Raw genomic sequence first — 24496 nt, forward strand, 5'->3', positions numbered from 1 at the left:
ATCAGCTTCATATACGTCGTAGAATTATAAGACGTACTTGATCCTGCATTTTAATCAAGCCTGATTAAACCTTCATCACGCTATATCTGGAATTTGAAACGGAAGGATTCGTGTTTGACGCAACTCGGGGGTCGATTGGCTGGGGTAAAGCACGTGATGGTCATGAGCGGCTAATCTATACGTATCTCAAAATCCTCAGCATTCAGCGTTATTCAATATTCATCAATCAGGTGCAAATGGCTTCATCAGAATCTTCCAATATCGACGCTCCACTGCGCGTACGCATTCACACGCAATGCGGCGCTTGCAACCACCTTTTGTTGCCAGGCGATCATCTGGTTGCACGTATGATATCCCAACGTCCCTACCAAGTAGCGCTGCTAACAGATCAAGTGCTCTGCAACGAAAAATCCGTTCGGGCGTATAATGCGCTTACCTTGGAAGCTAACGGCCGATGCAAACTGCTAGAGCATGAGAATGTCAATCTTTGTATGAGTCCCAAATGTGACTTCTGCTCCAAACACGGTGAGGGTGATGAGAGCGTGACTGTCCATGCTGATTGCTTTTCCTTATTTGGGAAAACATGCACTGCCAAGGATAAATATAGGAGGCTCTGGGTTTCAGGTATTAAAATATACCCGTGGCGGAACATCCTGCCCTTGGAGCTTGCTCCTGGACGCCACGTATCTTCAGAGCTCATCAACAGCATTGCTGGCTTCCATAGAACTTTCCTTCCAGAGGTGGCTGGTTTGATTGGTGGTCATTTGCCGGTAGATCATCTTCTCTTGAGGTTTTGCAATGTTTTACGATTAGCGGAAGAGTTGAGTTCGGCTGAAATTACATGTAATGATGCCATTACCTATCCACTTTGCGAGATTCTGTCTTGGTCTCGTGGCACCTCACCTATATTGGTTGAACATCAGACTGTCAATCCTAGACTGCGAATAACCATTGATTCTCGCGGAATTCAAAGGGTTGAAAGGGTTTCAGATCGCTCACAAGAAACCACTAGCGATGTACCAGTCGCTTCCTACGTATATGTTGTAGAATCAGTGGCACAGTTATCAGGCGTTAGCATAGAGTTCCAGGTTGGTTTCTCAGCTGCGCTTTGTACCTACACATCTGCTAACCAACACTGTCTCATCCAGCTGGGGATGAGCCGTCTGCAAGTTCCAACATCCGCAAACATCAGCATCTGGAACATCCCATCGCCGCATAATCTTCCATCTACTACGCGCATAATGTTTAACGGCAAACCTTCATCTGGACGATTTGCAGCTCTGGATCTGGATCCAAGCCACTGTACTGGAATATCTTTTTTCATATCTATTAACAAGATACTGGCTATCCATGGACATACGGCGCGAGGCTCGCATGCCCCTCAGGCCTTTCAGCATTTGAAGCACCTTCACTACGGTGGCATATCATGGATCTATATTCCAATAGCAGCCAACGATAAGGTGATTGGGATCGGCACCAGGAGGCCTATTAATGGAGGCATATTTTATACAATTGTGGTAAAATCCCCAGCAAAGCAGCTCCGGTTCGCTCTCAAACTAACAAGGTCAGCTAAAAACGAAATCTGGGATTAATTTCATCGGATACCCTTACGTTATGGTTAAGGGCGATATCAACCAAACCTTACATATAACTCACAAAGCAGATGATCGCCACTTAACACTTATTCACGAGGTTGTGTATAACAAGTGTATCTCATTTATTGAGGCTGATAATATAATAGAGACTACTTCCAGTATCACAATTAATAGGCAGCACTTGGCTTACATGGCATGCCATCATTATGCATCCTTGGAGGGTGTGGCTAACGCGTATGTCTTTACGGATTATGAGAGGAGGGGTGTGTGTAACGGCATTCTGCTAGAGTATGAAGATGGTACGGAGCGAGCGCTCGGGCAATGCCGCCTTGGTCTTGATCCTGTTCAATGTTACGAGCATCCAACGAATTTTTACTACGCAGGCGCAAAGTGTGTCAACCGGTCCGGCCGTGAATATAAAAGTGTTCGAGCAGCCTTTGACTCTGAAACTGGCCTGTTTTCGACGCATGATACTGCAGAATGGGAGACTTGTCAGATGAAAGGAGTTATACAATTTTCGTTTTACTATCGGTTATCAGGAATAAAAATTCATGACGCATGGGACCCGTCTTTTGGCTGAGACATATGTTTTGGTTAACAAACGTAAGTCATAGTTTATCGACGGCTTTGCTGTTTTAATTCTATATACAGTGCTAATCCTACTACTAGTTCTCCGCAGTGTCTACAGTGCTGAATGTCATTGTTGTCTATAGCTAAAAATTTTAGACGTCTAATCTCCTACATATATACATTCTAGGACCTGGCTCTCTCGAGATGTCACCGTCCTTTTTTCGAGGCTGACGATGACAATTTGTACTTTGATGATAATGCTGGGTATCTGGCTAGGAATCATACTCCGTAGCCCGGTCCAATCTGATATCAGCAAACGTACGTTGATAAAGCTCTCCAAACCATCCAATCACAGCCCCCCATTTTCTCCAACGAACTACCCTTTTTGGAAGCTCTGCATGGCAAGCTTCCGCCGCCTCCTCCATATCGGTGGACCCTCCCGGACTTCTTACGATATAAGACAGACCAAGGGCCGATAATCTTTTACGCGATAACAACGTGCTGTACCGAGACCAGCCGAAAGAATCCCCTGTTTTGTTGTCGCGATGGATACAGTATGTAAGGATGTCTTACGCCGGCGGTCTGAACTCTGTTGTTCCATGTCTAGTATATAACCAATCCGCTGCTGCTGTTGCGGCCGTCAGATCTGCTCGTTCTGTTCTGTAATACCAATTCAAATTTATTTCCTACTATATATATAATACTACTATTATCTTACTGCTTCATATTTCGCATTACTATCAACTCCTAGCTATAAGTCATTTCTACCTTTCGCAACAATGGCTCCCAGCGCCACCACCACAGCTACCATCACAACCACTACCACATCTTCACATCATGGCTTCGCCGAACCCTACGCAGACCCCGATGCCCTCCGCACAGCCTTTACCCTCGCCATGTCATCCATGTACAAGGCCGAAGTCCCTCTCTACGGCGACCTCATCCACATCGTCAACGGCGTCAACGCATCAACCCGCACCAGCGATCTAGACCCGCGCGTCCTCGCCATGCGCCACGGCAACGTCGCATCCTCAAGACTAGACATTGAGCGCCACGGCGCAATTAGACTTGGAACACCATACGAGCTGCGCACTGTCCGTCGCATTTTTGCTGTTATCGGCTTACATCCTGTTGGATATTACGATCTCGCAGCAGCTGGACTTCCTATGCACGCAACATGCTTCCGTCCACGCAGCACCGCATCTCTAAAGAAGAATCCATTCCGGGTATTTACTTCATTACTTCGCCCAGAACTCATTAAAGACGATCAAGCCCGATCTCTGGCGCAAAAACTGCTCTCCAAGCGCAACATCTTCACCGCCGAGCTCATCAATCTCCTCGATCTCGCCGATAAACAAGGCGGCAGACTAACTGTTGACCAAGGCACCCGCTTCGTCACACAAGCCATGGAAACATTCCGCTGGCACGGCACTGCGGCTTCTTCACATGAGGACTACCAGCTTCTTAAAAAGGAGCACCAGATTCTCGCAGACATTGCATGTTTCCGCAGCGCACACATCAACCACCTCACCCCTCGTACACTCGACATCTCCGCTGCACAAGAAAAGATGAAATCTCAAGGTCTCAAAGTGAAAGATCGTATTGAAGGACCCCCGGAGAGAAACTGCCCTATTCTTCTGCGGCAGACGAGTTTCCTAGCCATTGAAGAACCCGTCCAATTCTTCACTGCGCTTACTCTACAGAGCACGGAATCTCAGTCAAAATTCGTTAGTGGCTCACATAAAGCTCGGTTTGGAGAAATCGAGGAGCGCGGCGCGGCAGTGACTGTTGCGGGAAGACACCTGTACGACGAGTTACTGAATGAAGCAATGGCAGCCGCAGAGTCAAGTTCTCAGAAATCTACGCCAGAGGAGCTGGATAGACAAACTGAGCTTGCGTTTGAGAAATATCCCGATGATTGGGAGACGTTAAGAGCGCAGAAACTCGTCCACTTCACATACAGTGTTACGGATAGACCTCTTTTCGACGCCAAATCCAGTTTCACATTAGAGGATCTCATCCAGCAAGGCATCATCGACATCACCCCTATAACATATGAAGATTTCCTGCCCTTATCGGCCGCAGGAATTTTCCGATCCAACCTTGGAACTCAAGCTTCGTCTCAATCTGTCGACGCGCTATCAAATGAGTCTGGGATGGAAGAAGCTCTGGGGGCAAAATTGAGCAGCTCAGACGAACTGTATAAAGCCATGGAGAATGAGAGCATCAGGATTTGTGAAGCTGAGCTGGGGATTAAGATCATTGTGTGAGCATCGAGACAACGGGATTGGTTATAAAGAATAATGTAATTGTACAATAATGAATAATGTAATGAAATATGTATTTATGACAATGGTTTATCATATCATGCTATTAAAGGCCTATATACTCCAATATCTGGTGCCTGTCATTCCAGCCACCACTTTATATATACCGATCAAAAATCACTGCCAAACATGCGTAGCAGATCCCAAACGCCATATACTTCGGGGGTCATAACCCTTCCTAAGCAAGATGCAGATTCTAGTCCTCTTCCAGTCCGTACTCATTGTCCATGTCAGGATCATCCTCATCGTACCCTCCTTCGTATTCACCACCCCCTCCTCCAAATTCCTCGCCCTCGCCAAACTCTTCCGGCTCCTCATAGTCTTCCTCATCGGCATGCTCCTCATGATGTTCATCATCACCAGCAACGCTCTCATCTGGGGCTTCGCTTCCTTCGTCATCAGCGCCGAAAGCACTGCCTGCCAAACTGGTCTTTCGGCTCGTGGCTGTAGATCCAAGCCCAGCATTTGGCATGTCGAAAATGCTGCGGATAGCATCGTAGTTGATCCTCTTAGACCAAGCTCGGTCCTTGGCCACGCCTATGGCAGCTTCTGCTGCAGAGCTGGCAGGGCTTGTCTGGCCCTCTCCCATCCTGGCGCGCTTTCTCCTCTTGCGTGTTTGCTTGGGCCGTTCTGCCTCCATCTTGCGTCGGAAGACCTTTTCTTGGTGTTTCCTCAGCCAATCTTTGTTTTGGTTTACCCAAATTATCTCCTTGATACGTGCCTCTTCAGGTGATAATAGGCAGTTGATAACTTCGGGATCATCAGCAAATTCATCTTCGGTAACGTCGGCCGCCATGGAAACCTCTTTTTGCGGTTGCTGTTGGCGAGCCCAGACAGAGTGGATTCGAGCTCGTTGCTCGGCATTTGAGTATGCAAGAGCGTGTTCGTAGGTAAGTGGATCGTTGAAAATCTCTTCAATGACACCTTCAAGGTCCTGTTCATCCTGTTCCCATTCTTCGTTAATGGGAAGCTGGGGCTTGGCGCGTTTACCCTTGCCTCCTTTTGAGGCATCTTGGTCTGCCTCTTCCTCGTCTAGAGCATCTCCAAACTCTTCAGCGAGATCCTCAAGACCCTCCACTTCGTCATCAGTCTCCTTCTTTTGTGGATTAAGACTGATATTTCCTTGAGGAATCTGTGAGGGTAAAGGAGGGATGATGAATCCATCGGCATCTCGGCGGTAGTTAACTTCGGGTGCCTTGGAAAGATCCGCACCTCCTTCAATATGTCGTCTAACCGGCGCATGCTCTACAACGGGTAGCTCGGGATCTTCAACAGTAAGGCCGCGTTTTCGCTTCCGAGAATTCTCGTCCATCTTCTTTCTATACTCGTCTGATTTCCGGTAGAATGAGGGCGGATCATGTGAGCTCTCCAAGAAATCCTGTTTTAAGAAATCCTCCACCGACATGCGACTTGATTCTGTGTTGTTGAATTCTTGTAATCGGTTCTGGATAGTGTGGTTTGTGACCTTGACGATGTAGACGACTTCGCGAACGGTTCGTCGAAAGTTGTGCATACGAGCAGCCATAAGTAGACAGGCACCGCAAATACCAGAAGGCCGTCGACCCATAACCATCCAATCTCTACTCATTCGCTTAACCAGTCGGACGGCATCCTCGGCGACCTTGGCCGTGTCTTGGCGGAACTCCATCTTGGTGGCGAATCGCCAGATGAGATCTTCAGGATATACCGGAATGAGTCCATCAGCTCCGATCGGTACTACTTCATTCAGCTTTTTGAAGATTCGTCCCAACTTGAACACATTAAGCTGCACCAAGTCAGCCAGATCGATAAGCATGACTTTACATGGCGGCTCAGCACGGCAAGCAGCATAAAGACAAACAGCTGCGACACTGGCCAGCGTGCGTCCCTGGATAAAGTTGGCGCCGGATGCAAGCTTGAAGACTTGTGTGCCCGCAGTAACGAGACTATCGCTAATGTTGAGCTGTTGAGCGTAACCTTGCATCAGACCTCGTGCCTCCCGGATGCTCTTCTCTCTGTCTTCGCTACCACCAACTCTCCTAAAAGCAGGGCCCATGCCCCTGACACCAGCCTGGTCAGCTCCTACAAACGTTCCCTGCACCATGGCAGCACCAGACGACGTCTCGCCGAACTGCACCTCAGACACAATGTTGCTGTCATCAGCGACACGACCGCAAGTCTGACAAGTGCCGTCAATAACATTAGGCTTCGGACAGGCTTTGTTGGCGCACTGCTGGTGAGCCGGAGTGACCACCCCTGGTCTTTGAGTTGATGAAAGTCGAGCTGCTTGGGCGGCTGCATGGCGGCGTTCCTCACGCTCGCGGAGCGCCCGGACAGGATTTGGTCTAGCAAAGCGAGGTTTTTGAGGGCCGGGGCCCTGACTTGGCCGTTTCGTCGGCGGTGGTGTGAGAAACGACATTGTGAGTTTTGCTATGGTGTTGAAAGTTGCATGTGTGATGTAGCAATACGCAGTTGAGACGCGATGACGATGTAAGTGAGCAGTGAGAATCGATAAGAAAAAAAAAAATCCAGGTTCTGGTTGTTGCTGCAGTTGTCGCTCTTTTCTCTTCTGTACAAAGCCTCTTTCTGGGAAGACTATTTTCGCTTAAAGATTTGATCTTCAATCTTTAAAAGGCTCGCAGATCTCCTAGTAAATAAAACAACAAAGAAGATCCGAAAAGGTGCTTCTCAAACGTTAAGAAAAATTTCGATAAGCGCGACGCACGCACTTTATCGCAGCTCTGGTGGGTTGGGCAGATGGCAAAATGACGAAGAGAAAAAAATTGGCGGGGCAAAAAGTCGCAGGCTGCCAGTCTTGGTGGACCAATGGCCGAGTGGGGAATCGCACGAAAAAAAGCAGCTTCACAGCAAAGTTTCCAGTCACGGCAGTGGAACTGGGTGCACGACAGGCGTCGGTTCGAATCTGGATGCTTTATGAATTTTTTTGAGATGCTGAGAAGTCGTAAGACGTGCCGCTGGATGCCTGGGAGGGCACGGGAGACGGGCCCAAACGGTTTTTGCCGAGCAGAAAAGTCTCAGCTGCGGCGCTTTCTTTTGCAGATGCGAAGACGAGGAAAAAAAACCGAATCGTCCTCCGGTCGAGGCAAAGTCTGATTTGCTTTGCTTGAGAGTTTGGTCGGTCCGGCGGGTTAAACTTCGGTTAAATATTAGCACTGCCGCGTTGCTATGACTCCGTACCAACATGCTTTTCCAATCGCCGTATGCGTCACACTCTAATTTGTTTTCACTGTCTACCTACATAGCTAAACTGTATGTGCCGAGGCTGTGCAACTCGATGCGAAAATAAGAAGCTCAAAATAAACTTGGCCCAAAACTTACCCTTGCGCAAGGATCACAGAGGCATCCCGACACTCCCCGTCGGCTCGTGATTCGTACTCAGTAGTTTAATTCCCCCGCTTTCTTATACCATTTCCCCGAACTTATACCAAGGGGACCAGCCGAGCCAGACACTTTAAGAGCAATAATGGTTTAGTTTATACGGGGTATTTAACTTGCCAAGTAGGCAGCAGCATAAACCGGTGAATTAAGATCTTAAAAACGTGACATTGATCGGTGCAGCCCCTCAGTAAATACTCCGACTTTCACTCCTTCTAGAACGGTAGTTGATTCGATGCGTCTCCACCAGCTCGTAGTATAAAGACATCAAATCCATCTCACTCTCAAGATACAAATGATCCATTAGCCAGCTCCATTCACAATATTCATTCGTAATCACTTCAGCTACAACGGTAATCGTTACAATGGCTGCTACTGGATCCAGTTTCACCTTTTCCGCCCCGGCAGACACTGATGTCTGGAAGAAGCCTCCCTCTCACGATGTCTTCACTGGTAAGTCTCTCCACATGCTATATAAATATCTCGCACTCAACTCCTTGCTTCTCACACATGTACCGCCTCGTGACATTATTTGTATGAAAATTAAATGTTGCTAACCACTACTTCCAGCCCCCTACAAATCCCTCGCCAAAAACCACTTCCCCCAGTTCAAATCCGCCTCCCTCACCTTCAGCACAACCTACACCCACCAATTCGACCAAGCCGGCATCATCCTCGTCTTCACCAAGCCCTTTCTCCCCCGCAAGTGGATAAAGGCCGGCGTCGAGCTCTTTGACGGCCAGTCCCGCCTCTCCACCGTCTGCTGCGACAACTGGGCCGACTGGAGCGTCGCCAACGCCAGCTCCCCCGAGGACATCAAGGCGGGGCGCAAGGCCGTCACCATTTTGGTCGAGAGACTAGATGCCCACGACGGTTCGTGCCTCTGGATTTATCGCGTGGATGGCGAGGAGAAGATCCCCATGAGGGAGATTTGCTGGCCGTATGGAGATAATGGTGGGAGTGGCTGGGAGCTTGAGATTGGTGCTCTCGTAGCCAGACCAACCAAGGATACCAAAGACGACTTGGAGGCCAAGTTTCAAGATTTCCAAGTCAACTGGGATTCAGCCTAGCGTCTACAATAGAATTCAATAGACCATATTTGAAAGTAGCTTATGCTTCCAATATGTTCATCACATAGTAATAACATTCACAAGAGCAAGTGGCACAAAGCACATGAGGTGCAAAATTGTCTCATTAACCTCAACCCTGACGCGGAGTCCCAGTCAGGGAGGACCGCTAGCGACCCTGTAGAATTAATTTTCTCTTTTTTTTGGCCTGCGTCAACGCCCCCAGGGCTATGCAGCGTTTCTCATGTCTTCGTCAAAGAAAGATGAAATAGAAAAAAGAAGAGTCCAAGAAGAAAGAAAGGGAAAAGCACAAAAAGTACAGAAGCACGCGCTCTGGTTTTCCAATCTTGTCCCGAAAATGTTCTAATACCTACTCAACCTGTATATGAAAAGCAAAAGAAAAAATGCCTTATCCAGGTGAATGTATTCTTCCAATTTTATCCATTTCCCAATATTTGCATCCGAAAGAAACAGTAATGCTGAAGCATAAAAAACTCAAGCAGGATCCCATTCCGAAAAAAAAGACCTTCCGGGCTGTCGCTTTCCACCTCTTTTTTTGTTCTTGTTTTCTTCTCTTGATGGTGCAGGATGGTTCTGTAAAAAGAGCCTCCGATCTGATAAAACATACCAAAAAGGACGCAATCCAGCGCCGTAGAATGAAAAAAACAGTTCTTTGAGTTGAGACTTGAAATAAAGCCAAAGAAATGTGGGGGAAAAGCACACACTCCATGCAATAGCAGTAATAGCAGTCCGTAATACAACAAAAAAGGACAAGCGGCCCCATGTAAATAGACGCCTCCCATAATTTGCACTCATGTGAACGTCCCAACGGGCTAAAAACGGTTAAAAGAGCAAAAGACAGCGATCAAATGCAACATGGCGCAAAAACCAAAGCTGCCAACCCTTGCAAGAAAAATGGCGGCAATGCTTGCTGGGAATTCTATTGATCTGATTTCTCCATTTTGAAGCTTTTTTCCTTTTTTTCTTAAAAAAAATTCCATCCTTCGCTGCCCCAACGGCATTACGCTCAGCCGGGCCACCGAAGGCTTTCGCCATTCTCATCATCGTCGCTCACTATACAGTCTTGGGAGTGCGGCCATTGGTAACATCAATGACGTCATCCAGATGATTGCACATGGCGACGAACAGGTCAAAGAACAGCTTGCTGCCACCCGCCTCCATCTCGGCCTGCATCGTGCCGCTGCGCTTAAACGTCTTGCGGCAGCGAATGATCAAGGCCAGGTAATGGGCGCGCAGGCGACTGTCCGAATCAGGCGTGTTGGCGTAGGCATACTGGGCAGATCGCAGGATCGTGCCGACATCAATGCCGGCCTGCAGCCCCTGCTTGCGTAAAGCCAGACGCTTCAGCTCTTCGAGGCCGTACTTGTCCGCGGCACAGTAGATGACGGTGTCGCGGAGGATCTCGGCCCCAACGCTGGAGAGATAGACGGCGGCATCGGACGCCGTGCCTGCGTGGCCGCCCCCAATATCAGGGTTTGGTGATGACTTCTGAGGAGTCCTCATGCGGTCCTCAAGCTCCCACGAGTTGCGGTGCCTGTTGTGCACCAGGCGGGGATAGTAATCGCCCTTGTAGAGATACTCGAGGACAGCAGAAAAGACCTCGGGCTCCTCGTCAGGGAGGGAGATTCTCTTGTTCATGACATCAGAGGATTCCTTCTTACACGCCTCTTCAAAGAAGGGCGACTGGCTGAGGACATCCTCATGCGCGGCAAAGAGCCGTCCCTCACGGCCAACAGTTAGGGTGACAATCGGTGAGGGAGTAATGTTGACGGGTTGGGCGTGTGCCGCTTCGTGCTCTATGTGAGAGATCTGCAGCTTGGACACCTTCGCCTTGACGTGCTCCTTGGCGGAGCCTCCCGACTTCTTCAGTCGAGCCGCCTTGTCCACGCGGTTCTGGGGCTGGTCCTGCGACCGGAAAGCGCGCTTGAACATTTTGGCGGGTATGAATTTAAAGTGACTAAAGAACGAGGCGTCTTGGTGGAGGTGGTGATGTTGATGCATAAGACAGACGCTCTTACATGTAACTTGACTAAGAGAGCGACGAATAAAGGAGCGAGCGAAGGATGGTGAGAAAATGCCTTGTTTACAAAAAAATGAGTTTAATGAATGAGTGAATGACGCGCAATGAGAAGAAACAAAAAGATTGTCGGGGTCCGGGGCGCGAAAAGACCACCTTCTTATACCTAGGTAAAAGAAGATGCTCTCTTCGCGAGGAGCTTTGCGACCCTTTCTGGCTTGCGTGTGGGGAAAGAAAGAAAGGAAGAAGAGGAGAAAGAGGAAAAGAGAGCAAAATAAGGCCAGGCTCCACTATATGTACCTCCTCCAGACAGGTACCGATTGACCGTGAATCTGACAGCGAGAATTGGTGTCTCAGCCACAGCGGCAGCCAGCGGCACGGCGGGTACCCAGTACTTGGGACGCCATGCAAAAGATACCGGCGCTGGGGGTTGCCGACACTTGGCACTGGTCCATGCAGGTCGACATCACCGAGTGGCAGGGCTGGCCAGATGACTGGCTGCGAGCCTTGATTTGGGGACATGCAAGCCACGCAGCCAATTGGAAAGGCGGCCAGGCAGTGTCTTTTGCCCCTCTCGTCACGCAACGGTCAAAAATAGAAGAGGTGAGGGAAAAAGAAAGGAGAGCAGCTGAATAAGACGGCAAGACAAATCACCTGGCACCATGTGTCGTGAACAAGAGCCCGCCGAATCAGAGACCTTGTCTCAGTCATAAGACAGAGTCCTCCTTGCATGCTCCGTCCACTGCTCCGGATCGATCACAAGTCCCTTACACGTTCCTTGACCTCTGGTACGCCTTGGGCACACTGCTACGACTACAACTTTTGGGAGAGGCGATTCGGTCATGGATTAGTCCGAGTCAACTTCTCTCGTCTTCTACCTACCAGTAGTATCTACCTTGGGTACCAAGGCATTGTTGGTGCTTGATACTCCGAATGGCTGTTTACTTTCATCTCAGTGACACATACAGTGTCACTTACACTAATCATACCGTATCCGATCGCCTTCATCTTGCAAGACTTATTATAGCTCAATAGCAACAGCGCTTTCCATCGAAGCGACCCACTACAACAGCCTAATAAGACTGTTACATCTTCCGTAGTATAGTGGTCAGTATGCAAGCTTGTCACGCTTGAGACCCGGGTTCAATTCCCGGCGGGAGAGAAGATACCGCCAGCTTCGAAATCTTTTTTTGCACTTTTCGGCTCTTTTTGCTGTGTTGTATGTGTGTCTTATGACAACAATACTCTCTCTTTTTTTCATCCTATTGCAAGTTTGTAATAGCATGCACTCTATTGGAGCATTAGGCGAGGCCTCCTCCTGGTACCTCTACTACGTGGTGGCCGCCAACCCCTCATTCAAAGACGTAGGGGCAATGTACCTGTGACGTGTTCCATGGAGGGGTTGAAGCGCCTCAACTTCGCGCAGCCTCAGGCTTTCTACTCGCCCAGGGCAGCGTTTCGTCCCCTGCGATCCCTGCGATCCAAACGCCATACGCCACGCATACAAGCAGCATCTATCTTGACGTACATATCGGCGGAGAATAGAGTCCATACATAATCATATGATTAGGCGTTATGGGCGTGTCAACGTGTACAGGCACACCCAGCATTCTCCACTGGGCCGTTTCAACCCCTTTCAGTCATGAGAACAGAACTGTTATAAGCAAATCGAAGGTTGCGGATTGGTTCTAGTCAGGAACACGATCGGTTCTAAATATGGTTCTAGGTTTAAAAAATGTTCCAAAACTGCTCTCCCCACTTTGACAGCTCATCAGTTGCGGCTTTTTCATAGGAGATCGGATCGGTCTGGTCCCTTGATGCGTCACACACCCGCAAACTGCCTCCGATCCAGGTCGACTCAACGAGTCACCATCATTACCCCTCCATCGTTATCGCATCTAGGCCTCCAGCGGGGCTTCTTGTAGAATGACGCGGGGTCGAGTGAGCGACTCTCGAACGCCAACAAAGCCCTGCATGAAGATAAAGGCTGTAGCCATTGTTAGCCGTCGACAAGCACTCAAACCGGCAGATGTCAGGGGCCTTACTAATAGGAGCCAGGAGGACAAAGCCGATGCAGTATGCCGTCACCGCTTCTTGGGAGCCGACCTCTTTCTGATCGAGCCAGAAGAACGAGTACCAGTTGGTGGCTGCTTTTCCGATGACGGCCCAACCGAGGAAGAGACCAGCGAGCACAAGTAGGCTAAAGATGTGAGCGCAAATTGTCTAGAGACATGACATGTTAGTTTGGTAGTATGCCATTGCTTGCGTGGTTCAACTCACAAATGGTCGTTTGATGCTGTTGAGAAAGAGTATCTCAATGATCATGATGATTGCCGCGATCCCGTACAAGTTGAGAATGCAATAGGACGTGAGCCACCCTTGACCAAAAATATCACTGACTGGTCAAATTGTTAATGGACCTCTCTCTTTCGTTAATGGTCATAATGGTGCCTTACATGGTGTACCTGAAAGGGGAACCCCTCCTGCACGCCAAAGTGCTTCATCACTTGGATCTCCTGTCTTTGGGTCGTCGCCATTATCTGGCTTGTCTCCAGGATTTTGGTCATTGGGAGGCTTGTCATCCGGCCCCTTTTCATAGTCATGCGGTCGCGTAATGAACCAGTAGATTACCGTATTCATAAAAGCAAAGACGATTGTAGTAGTGTAAAACAGAGAAAAGTAAAACTGCTTGCGCAGGCTGGCCAGATTTCTGGGCAAAGACATAATCCTGATGATGCACCACTCAAGGCGTCCATCTACCTCCTCCAGATCTGGGTAATACAGGTGAGTAAAAGTCCAGCACTGTGTGGCCGAGAGATGTTAGCCATCCATCTATTCGGCACAGAAGCACTCTTTGTGTCAACCTACAAACGTGATGATGTGGTATAAAAGAACCAAGACAAAGCTGCATATCGCAAAGTCGAAAAATAGTCGGTAGTTGGATAGACTTTCATCTTCTGTAAGCTTATAATTTAGAATCAAGCAACCTGTGGCAATCAGGTATGCAAGGATGAGGCCGCGGAAGAAGACGAGCACATTTTGCGGGATGCAGCACCACGGAGAATGGCTGGCGCGGAGGAACACAGGCTATTTGAAAATATCTTGTTAGTAGTCTACTTGGCAGGAATTCTTGAAAGCGTATACTCACATGGTCCTGTAGAATGGCTGGGCCAGGAAGGCTACTCGTTCCGATGAGTAGAGGCGTTGAGTCCATTGTTGATTGCATTGTATGATAGCCAAAGCAAATGATGTGACAAAACAGAAGACAGATAATAAAATTGTTGTAATGATTCAGCAAACAGCTTTCCCGTCCCGATTAATCGTGAGACTAACGAGATGGATACAAAGAGATTGTATGCGATAGGACTGAGTCTGGGCAGCAAAAAGAGGAAGATGGCATGTATTGTTGAAGTTGTTAAAGTAAACATGGCAACGGCACTTTTATCTGCAAATAATTAATCGCATGCCACTACTGGACTGTTCATTGGGAAAGAGAGCCGTGATAAACTGTATAGCGGAAGAAGGTTCGAGGGCTTCCGTATATTCTGCAGCACCCCTATCAACTATAACATTGGAAGGCGAGATCCCAAATAGAGTGCTCAATCTTTTGTTTGTTTTTATTACATTTTGTGTTTTACATTGTTATACATCTCAATAGCGCCGCAACCGGTCGCTTCGGACAATTGGAAGTGGATGGATCGACTCGTCTCAGTCTTTTCTCTGATGAGCGCTTGCAAAGCCCTCCTTCTGCATTCCCTCGCAGCCGGTCAATTTCCCAGCCCACTCTTCTGCTCGTCCATAACCCTGGTTGGGATCCCTCTTTTCGCCAGCCTTTTTCATTGCGGCAAGGCCGGCTGCCTTGTCTTGCGCTCCCGAGTCGGCCCAGGATTTGGAACCGCTGATGCTTCCAACAGCTGCCTGTAAGAGACATGTTATTAGCATTACATGGTGAGCGTATGGATATCTCGGAAGCTGTGAATACCTCTCCGACGCCCTTCAAGTACTGAGCATGGCCGCCCATTAGGCTACCCTGCTGCTCGGGGTTGTTGTTGCTGTTATCGCCGCTGTTCTCCATTGTGAATGATGTCTACACTGGACTGTAGGGTAATCTGAATGCTTATGAATTGACTTTGGGTGACAATGACACAGCTATCTTCTTACAGATAGTGATAGTGGCAAGAGCAGATCAGAGAGAAGGGCATATTAATACTACGTTCAGCCCCAAACTCTTCATTACGAGCGATGACATCTTCTGTCCATGGCGTCCATGGCAATGACATCAATCCCCCGCAAATCGAGCTTCTGCCATCCCGAAAACCTTCAAAAGCTGCCCGCGGTACGTACCGATGCGAACTGACAGCTCTGGCGGGGCTGATCGCCCAGATGACTGCGCTGATTGGTCCGTGCGCTTTCTGAGAGCCACCATGTCCAGATCGTGTTAGAGCTCGCGTGGCTTCAATTTGTATGTGTTGCGATTTGGCCAGTTCAAGCACCGATTCCATTGCCAATTCAACACTGCAAGATACCCAACATCTTTACGACTGCGAAATAGAGGCGCCATCATGTTTTCGGGCCTCCAGAACCCGCGGAATATCGCCGCGCAGATCATGAACTTTGGTCTGGTGCTGTCCACGGCATTCATGGTGCGTTGCGACTCTGCCTGCCGCATCACTATTCCCTGCGGCGCATTGCATTGTGACAAGAGATATAAGAATATGAAGCTAACCTTTATTTATGTTGTGTAGATGTGGAAAGGTCTATCCATCGTCGCCGACTCTCCCTCCCCGATCGTCGTTGTCCTCAGTGGTAGCATGGAGCCAGCCTTCCAACGAGGCGACCTGCTCTTGCTATGGAACCGCGAGCTGTTTACCGAAACCTCAGTTGGCGAGATTGTCGTCTACAACGTGAAAGATAAGGATATTCCCATTGTTCATCGAGTCGTACGGAAATTTGGCCATGGGTAGGTGAAATGCTGCTTCGACATATTATGCATATTTGCTTACGCTTTCCGCAGAGACAAGGCACGGCTGTTAACAAAAGGAGACAATAATGTTGCCGATGACACTGAACTGTAAGTCTCTACTTCTCCGCTTATACGATATGGCTATCTCTTGCGGTTTGTGGTTACTGACTATGATTCTTCCCCCCACTACAGGTACGCCAGAGGTCAAGACTACTTGGAACGCAGCGATATCATTGGCAGCGTAGTAGCATACGTGCCGTTTGTGGGCTATGTGACGATTCTTCTCTCAGAATACCCATGGCTAAAAACGGCCATGTTGGGCATAATGGGTCTTATGGTGGTGTTACAGCGGGAATAAGATACAATACGATACCATGCAGCATATATGCGAATATGAAAGAAAAATCTTAGAGCCAATAACCGAGTGTGGATGGGCATATTCCAGATACACGTATCTACTTTGTGACTGCGATCAACTTACTATTTCTAAGTGCCCTCCGGGGATAAAAAAAGGTATGGAAACAACCGTCTAGACTGCAAGGCTGTGCTGTGCCTGGAGTCTCGGCGTGCCCACTTGCTTGTGATTCTCGCGGTTCGGCCATAGCCGCGCCGAGGGCCACAGTTGCGGCAAAAGAAGAGATTTGCTTTGCCTTTCAGCTTTGACAGCCTAATCATGCCGCCCATCCATTTTTTTTTTCTCCTAGGCGACGACTCCATTTTCCTAGCCGCATATCGGTAGGCTGCGGTAGAGTCTGGCCGCACACAAGGAACAAAGGAACCGCTGGATCATGGATGTGGATCCTTCTCGCCACTATTGTCGTGGGTTCATCGCTAATGATACACATGGGGGCCTTGGCTAATTTCCCCTGCCGCGATGCTTGTATGCGGCCAACGACCAGTGTCTGTGCTATTTATTAGCCTGGCTGCCAGCCCTCACCTGAATCTGGAGGATTTTTCTTCAATTTTAAGTCATTCGCTACGTCGTTCGTTTTGAAGCAGCGCAAATCCTGCAGCCCAAGGCTGTTATATACACTCGCTTTTCTTTGTGTGCCATTTTGGTCACAGCCAGTCGTTTTTTAAAACATTCGTTTTGCGCGCTTAATTTTTTGTCAACCAGTATTGAGATTTGAGGGTATTACACAGCCTTTTTAAGAAATTACAAAAAGAAGAAACATTCGCCAGTTTATTTTCCTTATCGCCAAACAAACAAACGACCATCCTCACAATGGCTTCTCAACAGACTCCTCAAATGACCGAGAGGGCAGCCCAGCAGAATAATCTTCCCGAAGAAATGATTGCGGCAGGATTCCAGCCGTATTACCAGCCATATCCAGGCCAGCAAACCATCGCACCCCCTCCGGTTGAGACTAGCAAACGCGCCGAGTTCATCAGACTGGGATTCTTTGGGGGTGCTCTTCTTTTGGGCATAATTGGCTTGGGCCTTTCCTTGTCATCCCTTGGAGGCAGTGACATTAGTGTTGCTATTGCTGCATTGCCTGCTGTATGCTTTACCCTACTTCGTGAAACGATTATAGAATAAGCTGACTTACACTAAATACAGGCTGCCCTCGCCACGATATGGAGTCTGGCTGAAGTCATCACCAGAGTAGTCCGGAAGTTCAAGACGGGCATTCACCCTGGCGCGCACGTCGGTGTGTGTCTGATCATCTGGATGATTGCTAGCGTCACAGGCGGCATGCTCTGCACATACGTCGCTCTGTACAACGGCTACGACGATGACGATGACTGCGAGTTCACCACCACCGACGGCCAAGGCAACGTAACGTACAACGACTGTGCCCCCCTTGATCCCGCTCCCAGGGGCAAGATTGTCGGCAGCGCAGTCATCACCTGCATGATCTTTGCAATCAACTTTGGCCTCTTCATCGACGCCTGTATCCTCACGCACAGGCGCAATACTGCCGCCAAGCGCCCCATCATGGTGATTGCCCAGCCGCAGAACTGGCCTGCCGCCAGCCAAGGGTGGCAGCCGATGCCGCAAAACGGCGCGTCTGCCGAATCTGTGCAGATGCAGCCCCCTGCGGCCGCTGCAAAGGAGCCTGTGATTAGGGAATACTACGCTCCGGCTTGAAAAGGAAAGGGCCGAGATTTATCTTTTGTGAACCGAGAAGAGGGGAAAGGATATTAGCAATGGACTGGTTATATGGATTTTTTTTATACAACGAAAATATGATTCTATGAAGTTTTCGGCGTTGGCTGGCCGTATTTAGATAACGTATACCTCTGTAATGATAATACTTTTGGATAGGCTATGGCGAAGCCTGAAACTGCAAAAATTTCCCGCAGCAGCTGTATTCTTACTAGCTTGTTCTCCAACGTTTGACGATATGCAGACGAATTGTATCATGTTTGGGACTTTTTTCGGGTTTCCTCTTCTGAAATACCTACTAGAAATAGGACAGCTTCACTGACAGTCATGCTTGTGCTCCTCTCATCATTTTAACTTTAACCTTTTCTCACTATACGCTGATCTCTCAAAAGCGCCTTGTTGTGCTTTTGCTCACAAGGCACTGCGCTTCATGTCATCTAGAACCCAGCCACTTACACGATGAACAGCTCGCCTCGGCCAATTTTATCCTGACCCCAATAACCTTGGCATGCCAAGTAATTATTTCCACAGCCATGGTTCGACTCAAACCACCACCACATCTCGCCAGCACTCTCTTCTGCTATTTCCCCTCGCACGGGCCTCTGCTGCCTATTTACCCATCTGCATGACTGCTCTGACTGCCAAAATACCCACACAACACATAATCCCGGTAAGCCCCCTCTAAAAAAGGCATCTAGCAATTAAGCTACCCCTGGCCCCTTGCCAAATCGGGTAATAGCCGAATCAAGGTTGTTCTTTTTTCTGCGCTTGACTCAATTCTGGCTATACGTGTAATCCGCACCTCCAGCCAATAAGCGTACTTAAAGCGCAGAATGCACCAACCACGGCAGTCTGTAAGAATAGCCAGGGAACCCTGGTTCGCATAGTAGTCTCCTAGTTGTGAAGAAAGCAAGCCACTACTTATATTAGCGAGGTGGCTCTGGGAACGGCTGAGTCTTTCTTTCTATTGTCTAGTTAGCGCTTTTTCTTGGCCCAAAAGTCGGCAACACGAGACGCTTGAAAGAGAGGTGCGCTGCCTGGTTCGTGCTTCTATTTTTTTCTTCTTTCCTCGGCACTTGGTTTTGCTCTCTGGCCAATCGTCTCTCGTTTCTTTTTTTGTTTTTTCGCGTTGGAGCATGAATATTTAAGTCGTCTGTCGCTATATACCCCGTCGCAAATCTCTAATTCGACGCCATTCACTCGTTAATCAATCCGTCTCTCGCTCTTCAACCCAGGGGAAAATACTATTTACTTAGTATCATCAACCTCGACAACCCCAACGCCTAATACTCGAAACTCACACAACTCTAAAACCACCGCCATGGCTTCTTCCTCACAACAACCTCCCCAGATGGAGCAAATCACACCGCAACCCGCCCCTGCGCCGGCCATCGCAGCGCCTCCGCCAGCGCAAATGAGTCTCCCGGCAGGATACCAACCTTATCCTTATCCCGTACAGGCGGCTCCGATGAACTTCGCTCCCTTGCCACAGCAAGCCTTTGAGCCACCCAGGCCACCGAAGAACAAGGCCTGGGAATTCATCAAGTTGGGCCTTCAGTCGCTGTCATTCGTCCTCGCCATTGTGGGAATTGGTCTCGGGTTCAGCACCCTGAATTACGTCTACTTTATCGACACCGTCGTCATTGCAGCCGCCCCTCCTGTAAGTCTCTTCACTCTGTTCTTCATATCATGTGAATATCAATATAGCTAACATGTGAAAAAGTGCATTGTCGCCGCCCTTTGGAGCGGCGCCGAGCTCATCACCCGCGTCGCGCGTAAATTCAAAGGCGGCATCCACCCCGGCGCCCACATCGCCCTCTCCCTCATCATCTTCCTCGTCGCCGTCATCCTGACCTCGCTCTTCGGCCCCTGGTTCCAAAGCTCGTGGAACGACAACTACGACGACAACGACGACGAGTCGTGCTCATATAAATACAGCACCTCCCTGAACGACTACGTATATACGTGCACTGACAACTCCAACGATCCTGATGTTATTGCTGCCAAGCGCGTATTCAACCATGAGCAGCGCGTTGCGTATGCTGCCGCTGTTGTCACATACATTATTGCCGTGATTCATTTCATTCTCTTCGTTGGTGCCTGCGTTGATACCTCCAAGGTCAATGCTGCTGCTTCGCGACCCATCTATGTCATTGCGCAGCCTCAGGGCCTGCAGGCTATGATGCAAGGCTGGCAGCCACTCCAGCAGGCCCCAGCTGAGACTGAGGCTCAGACTGAGGCTAGAAATGTAGTAGCCCCTACTGAGACGGAAGCTGAGCCTGAACCTGAAAACGAGCCTACCACCAAGAGCAAAGGAAAGGGCAAGGAGCCCATGCGGAGTGTTGACACTGAAGAGCAAGACGCTCCCAGTGGCTCACACGCATAAGATTGTCAAAAATTAGAGGGGTTTAAGAAGGTGGTAATGTTAGTAATGCTGGAAACGAGGTAATGTTAGGAAGTAATATCAGGAGGAATAGTAGAGTATACATCGAGAATGTGGCGTTGGTTGGCCTCGTTGCGTTGAAGATACCCGTATAGTCACATACCCAAGTCTCTCAATTATACCTATAGACGTATATAATAAACACCATTTATAATACGATATATCCTGTCTGCCGTGTTTAAACAAAAATAGTATGACCATGCTATTAACCCAATATACACTTAAATCAAAGCAACAAAAAAGCAAACAAACACCTAAAAACCAGCAAATCCCACATTTCTAAAAGTCGTTAAACCATGGGTATCCATCCCTTTCTCCAAACACCACACTGCCTTTCTTTTTCTCTTACGTGGAGGCCGTGGTATCATCATGTTAAATTATTACCAAGTAGCAGTCCAAAAATATCCAGGAAGAAGAATTAAGAAGAAGGTCCGCTGGCTTTAAAGGCCATCTGAATCTTCCCAGCGCCTTGCAACCAGTCTGCGCACCTTTTTGGGACTACCAGGGTTGGCGTGAAGCCGAGGGCCATCACCGACCTTGAGGCGCTCCAGCTTGCGGTTGAGGCTTTGTACACTATCAGACTTCGACTTCACCGCAGAATCCCCGCTGCCACCCGTCATGGAAAAGTCTTCGCGCTCTTCCAAAGGCTTTCGCTTGCTTGGGCTGCGGCTTGTTAGTTCCCTCTTGAGGATCGTGTTTTCACGCCGCAGACGCTCGACTTCTTGCGTCAGATTCTCCACCAAAACATTCTCCTTGTCGAAATCCTCATCAAAAGTGCCACTATCCAGACTACGCTCCAAGATGTCGACTTTGCGGTCCCAGTGCTCTTCATGTCGCTCCTTTTCGATTTGCATCGATGCTTTGAATCGAGCGAGTTCGATTGCAAGGCGCTGCTCAAATTCAAGAGCACACTCTTCTCGGATGGCGGCTTCAATGTCAATCATCCGGTCCTCCGCACTAAGGAGGTGAGCCTCGGCCGCAATACGAGCCTCGCTCTGCACGTCAATTTCGCCGCGCAGCTGCTCAATCTCGTCACTCATCCTGGCAATTTCCAGCGCGGCGATTTCCATCGTGACTCTCTCCTCGGTAGCATTGACAGGTGAAAAATGGCTTCTCACCGAACCAAAGCCGTTGTTGCCAAACGACCTCGGTGCGGTATGTGATGGCGACATCATACCTGCGCTGAATGACAGGGCACGAGGAACAGTCACCTCTCGAGCGAGAGCGCTGTACCGAAGGATCTGGGAAGTTGCGTTGAAATCGCCCAGCGGGTCTGCTGTAACAATCATGACGCCTCTTTGAGGGTTTCGGCTAGGAAGATGGTTGTAGGATGATGGCGCCGAAGGGAAGGAGTTGGAGAAGAGAATCTCCGTAAGTCTGCACTGTCTGTATGGTATAAGGTTGGACTGCTGGAATTGTTAGACAATTGGTGGATAGAGAGAGTGGGTGAGAAAAACTCACTTTACTAGACCCGCTGGCTTCGCTTTGGGCCTGAAGACATTGTCCAAGATACATGAGACTCTCGTTAATCTTTCCTGCCTCTGCCAGGGTCGCGCCCTGGGTCTTTGCGTCTCTTGCTCTCTCACTCCCCGCAAGATCGACAATTGTAAGCTTGCTTCCACTCCAAGAGTTGTTCCTCCACCCAAAGGATCTTTTCTTGACTTCAAAGCAAAAGAAGCCGTGGCTCCTGCTGGAGACGCTATTGCTCCCAGTGCTGGCCACTCGTCTTTCCTGCAGACCAGTCTCAAGGACCAAGATGGCTTCCCTGACATCGGTACAGACTACTTTCCGAAGGCCGGCAACCACTTTACGGTCAGGGGAAAACTCGGTGGGTTTGAATAGAAGGGGTCGGCGACGGAGCTCCTTGGTGGATGGTGATTTGCTGGCGGGGGTGAGGAGGTCGTAAATTCGATCATTGTGAACTTCGTACATGGATACGACAACGACATATTCGGCGGCGGGGTCGCAGGGCACTACGAAATCGCTGACATCCGGACCACTTGGAAGCGACATTAGGAAGTTCGAATGGCGGCGCAGAGTTCGTCGTTGACCGGAGCTAGAACCGAGGCTCCCATATTCGCCCTTGATATCTTGTTTAGCAGTTGTCTTTAGGCGGCTTGCTGCGGTTAATGACATGAATGGCCTGTCCAACATCCGCTTGGATGGGGAAACGGTGGCAATCGTATTCGATTTTGCTATTCCCAGAGACTGCTGGGTGGAACAATCTTTTTGCGCCTTGCGCTGGAGCGTCTCTTCAGTTTCACTAACAGGCTCGACACTTTTCGGGCTCGTTGTGGCTGAGTCGGGAAAGGAGCCAGGCATTTGCTGTGCGCTGGGCGTAGCCTTGTTGGGTGTGGACGGTTTAACAAACGAAAGGGCTGGTTGTGTTCGTACCATCATCGGCGTAGTTGACCTAGATCCTCCACCGCGAGATGTCTGCATTGAGTCTGAGCTCATGGTTTCGAGAAAGTGTGTTGCCGTGACGAGCGTAGATTCGGACGCATCGCAAGCTTGTAGAGAATCGAGGGTCGGCGACTGGGCTGATTCGACCATGTTTTCGCTGATCGATCGAAAGATGACATCGGTTGCGAGCTGGGCTATGCCCCGCTGGTGTCGGTTGCCAAGAATCGTGTGTGTCTGCCCTGAAAGTTAGACGGCGAAGGGAAGATAGCTTTGCATCGTATGCTGCGGCCATTTCCATACCTTGCCTGAGCCGGTGACACCAAGAGTGGCTATCACAGCATCTGTGCCGTCACCACCTTCAGGTGCCAGGATGCCTTCAATCAGCGATGAGGTATCCGTGCAGTGGAACACGTCGAGCTGGTCTTCATCCTCCTCGAAAATCTGCGTGAAGCCAAATTTCTCGACGGCCTTTCGACGATCTGGTGGTGGGTTCAGCGTGATGTGTGTCGGATGCGGGCTATGTTCAGGTTGTTCGACGTCGAGAATGCGTTCAGATTGTGCGCCTCCTGGATAGGGCGGCTTTAGGCGGAGGAAGACCTCAAAGAGGTGCTGGGATCTCGGGATGGGATCCATAATAATGTGAATAAAGAAAGATAAACTGATCGACAGGTATTAAAAGAGAAGAACTAAAGAAGTGAAGCAAAAAACACAATGATATATTCTACGCTCTGGTAAATTTGTTGCCGGTGGATATGGTGACTAAATTGATCCCCAGGCAAGATTTATATCCTGATAATGGCCCCCCTGTTTATCTAATTAATGTTGCTGCCAGGGGTTGCCGGGCAACATTAAGCGCGGCCGCGCGGTAGAGACGCGGCAAAAAGAGCGCTAGCATGGCGGGATGGAAAAAGATTAACCCCGCCATGCAGACGCTTTAGCATTTCGTCATGCCAAAAACAAGATAAATTCCGGGCCAAGTTTAGTCGTGAAGCCGTTTAAGCCTGAGGCACCGACATAGTCCTCTTTCGGTCCCCGAAGCGGCGCAGCAGCCTAGATCCCGTCTCCACCCCCTCATTAGCTCAATCTAGGACTTTCACTCACTCAATTGCTCCAGTCGCTGGCGCATCCTCTGTGTTCCAACTACTGCACAACGACAAATGGGCGCGCATCCTCATCAACTACGAGACAGAATATTCTGGCATCTTCTCTATTTTTCTCTTGCAAAGCGTTTCATCTGTGTCCCTTAACACGCGGTCTGCCAAAGGGCGTGCACACGGCTTGGCAGCCTGCTCAATGCTTGTCGCTAGGCAGACTCAGCGTCTGGTTGGATAATGACGCCTAGCGCTTCAGGAACCATGTCTTTGCACGACAGCTGACCTTTTGCGTTGGCGAACTGGAACTCTCTTTGAGTCCTTCCATTTTCTTCGCCACTCTTCTAATCACGGCGGAACTTTGCCAGTGAGCTGCGTTTGTTCATTACTATTACTGAAAGTGGTTACAGCACGCTAATCGCGAAATGCAAAACCCTTGCAATGATCCCAATCACATCATTCAATAGAAAACGCCATACGCCATTACCCATTATTGTCACAGATAGCCTTTTGC

The 24496-nt window shown here is 49.2% G+C and overlaps 11 protein-coding genes and 1 non-coding gene across 12 annotated transcripts; 7 read left to right on the forward strand and 5 right to left on the reverse strand.

Moving 5' to 3' along the window:
* Positions 1–229: 229 nt before the first annotated feature.
* On the forward strand, positions 230–2842 carry GGI43DRAFT_389466 (uncharacterized protein). The gene is made up of 5 exons (XM_083204208.1): positions 230–345; positions 394–1088; positions 1149–1517; positions 1570–2198; positions 2265–2842. Exons 1-4 carry the CDS (start codon positions 237–239, stop codon positions 2173–2175), a joined length of 1779 nt encoding a protein of 592 aa, XP_083065745.1. The 5' UTR covers positions 230–236; the 3' UTR covers positions 2176–2198; positions 2265–2842.
* On the forward strand, positions 2843–4483 carry GGI43DRAFT_389468 (uncharacterized protein). Its single transcript, XM_083204209.1, has one exon. The coding sequence runs from the start codon at positions 2945–2947 to the stop codon at positions 4433–4435; it is 1491 nt and encodes a 496-aa protein (XP_083065746.1). The 5' UTR covers positions 2843–2944; the 3' UTR covers positions 4436–4483.
* Positions 4484–7539, reverse strand: GGI43DRAFT_389469 (transcription factor TFIIIB subunit BRF1). The gene has a single exon (XM_083204210.1). It carries the CDS (start codon positions 6888–6890, stop codon positions 4689–4691), a length of 2202 nt encoding a protein of 733 aa, XP_083065747.1. The 5' UTR covers positions 6891–7539; the 3' UTR covers positions 4484–4688.
* GGI43DRAFT_389470 (uncharacterized protein) lies at positions 7540–9053 on the forward strand. Its single transcript, XM_083204211.1, has 2 exons — positions 7540–8320; positions 8438–9053. The coding sequence occupies exons 1-2, from the start codon at positions 8233–8235 to the stop codon at positions 8935–8937; spliced, it is 588 nt and encodes a 195-aa protein (XP_083065748.1). The 5' UTR covers positions 7540–8232; the 3' UTR covers positions 8938–9053.
* Positions 9054–10008: 955 nt separating this feature from the next.
* On the reverse strand, positions 10009–10887 carry GGI43DRAFT_419674 (BTB/POZ domain-containing protein; the record flags this gene model as incomplete). Its single annotated transcript, XM_083207721.1, has 1 exon — positions 10009–10887. One exon carries the CDS (start codon positions 10885–10887, stop codon positions 10009–10011), a length of 879 nt encoding a protein of 292 aa, XP_083065749.1.
* Positions 10888–12062: 1175 nt separating this feature from the next.
* GGI43DRAFT_t1 lies at positions 12063–12134 on the forward strand. The gene has a single exon. It is a non-coding gene; the product is annotated as a tRNA-Asp (tRNA).
* Positions 12135–12870: 736 nt separating this feature from the next.
* On the reverse strand, positions 12871–14186 carry GGI43DRAFT_378157 (uncharacterized protein; the record flags this gene model as incomplete). Its single annotated transcript, XM_083202653.1, has 6 exons — positions 12871–12959; positions 13018–13195; positions 13253–13371; positions 13429–13774; positions 13841–14059; positions 14121–14186. The coding sequence occupies 6 exons, from the start codon at positions 14184–14186 to the stop codon at positions 12871–12873; spliced, it is 1017 nt and encodes a 338-aa protein (XP_083065750.1).
* A 494-nt stretch (positions 14187–14680) lies between these two features.
* GGI43DRAFT_378158 (uncharacterized protein) lies at positions 14681–15047 on the reverse strand (the record flags this gene model as incomplete). The annotated part of the gene is made up of 2 exons (XM_083202654.1): positions 14681–14890; positions 14955–15047. 2 exons carry the CDS (start codon positions 15045–15047, stop codon positions 14681–14683), a joined length of 303 nt encoding a protein of 100 aa, XP_083065751.1.
* A 487-nt stretch (positions 15048–15534) lies between these two features.
* On the forward strand, positions 15535–16293 carry GGI43DRAFT_419675 (signal peptidase complex catalytic subunit SEC11; the record flags this gene model as incomplete). Its single annotated transcript, XM_083207722.1, has 4 exons — positions 15535–15615; positions 15718–15932; positions 15987–16043; positions 16128–16293. The coding sequence occupies 4 exons, from the start codon at positions 15535–15537 to the stop codon at positions 16291–16293; spliced, it is 519 nt and encodes a 172-aa protein (XP_083065752.1).
* Positions 16294–17160: 867 nt separating this feature from the next.
* GGI43DRAFT_378160 (uncharacterized protein) lies at positions 17161–18027 on the forward strand (the record flags this gene model as incomplete). The annotated part of the gene is made up of 2 exons (XM_083202655.1): positions 17161–17436; positions 17497–18027. 2 exons carry the CDS (start codon positions 17161–17163, stop codon positions 18025–18027), a joined length of 807 nt encoding a protein of 268 aa, XP_083065753.1.
* Positions 18028–18624: 597 nt separating this feature from the next.
* Positions 18625–20618, forward strand: GGI43DRAFT_389484 (uncharacterized protein). The gene is made up of 2 exons (XM_083204212.1): positions 18625–19705; positions 19769–20618. The coding sequence occupies exons 1-2, from the start codon at positions 19367–19369 to the stop codon at positions 20429–20431; spliced, it is 1002 nt and encodes a 333-aa protein (XP_083065754.1). The 5' UTR covers positions 18625–19366; the 3' UTR covers positions 20432–20618.
* On the reverse strand, positions 20619–23659 carry GGI43DRAFT_389486 (P-loop containing nucleoside triphosphate hydrolase protein). Its single transcript, XM_083204213.1, has 4 exons — positions 23192–23659; positions 22883–23125; positions 21950–22570; positions 20619–21894 (listed from the first exon to the last, which is right to left on the reverse strand). The coding sequence occupies exons 1-4, from the start codon at positions 23522–23524 to the stop codon at positions 20929–20931; spliced, it is 2163 nt and encodes a 720-aa protein (XP_083065755.1). The 5' UTR covers positions 23525–23659; the 3' UTR covers positions 20619–20928.
* Positions 23660–24496: the final 837 nt, after the last annotated feature.

This window comes from Trichoderma evansii (assembly GCF_050947405.1).
Source record: "Trichoderma evansii strain SZMC 28006 chromosome Unknown GGI43scaffold_1, whole genome shotgun sequence".
In the NCBI taxonomy this organism is placed as follows: domain Eukaryota; kingdom Fungi; phylum Ascomycota; class Sordariomycetes; order Hypocreales; family Hypocreaceae; genus Trichoderma; species Trichoderma evansii.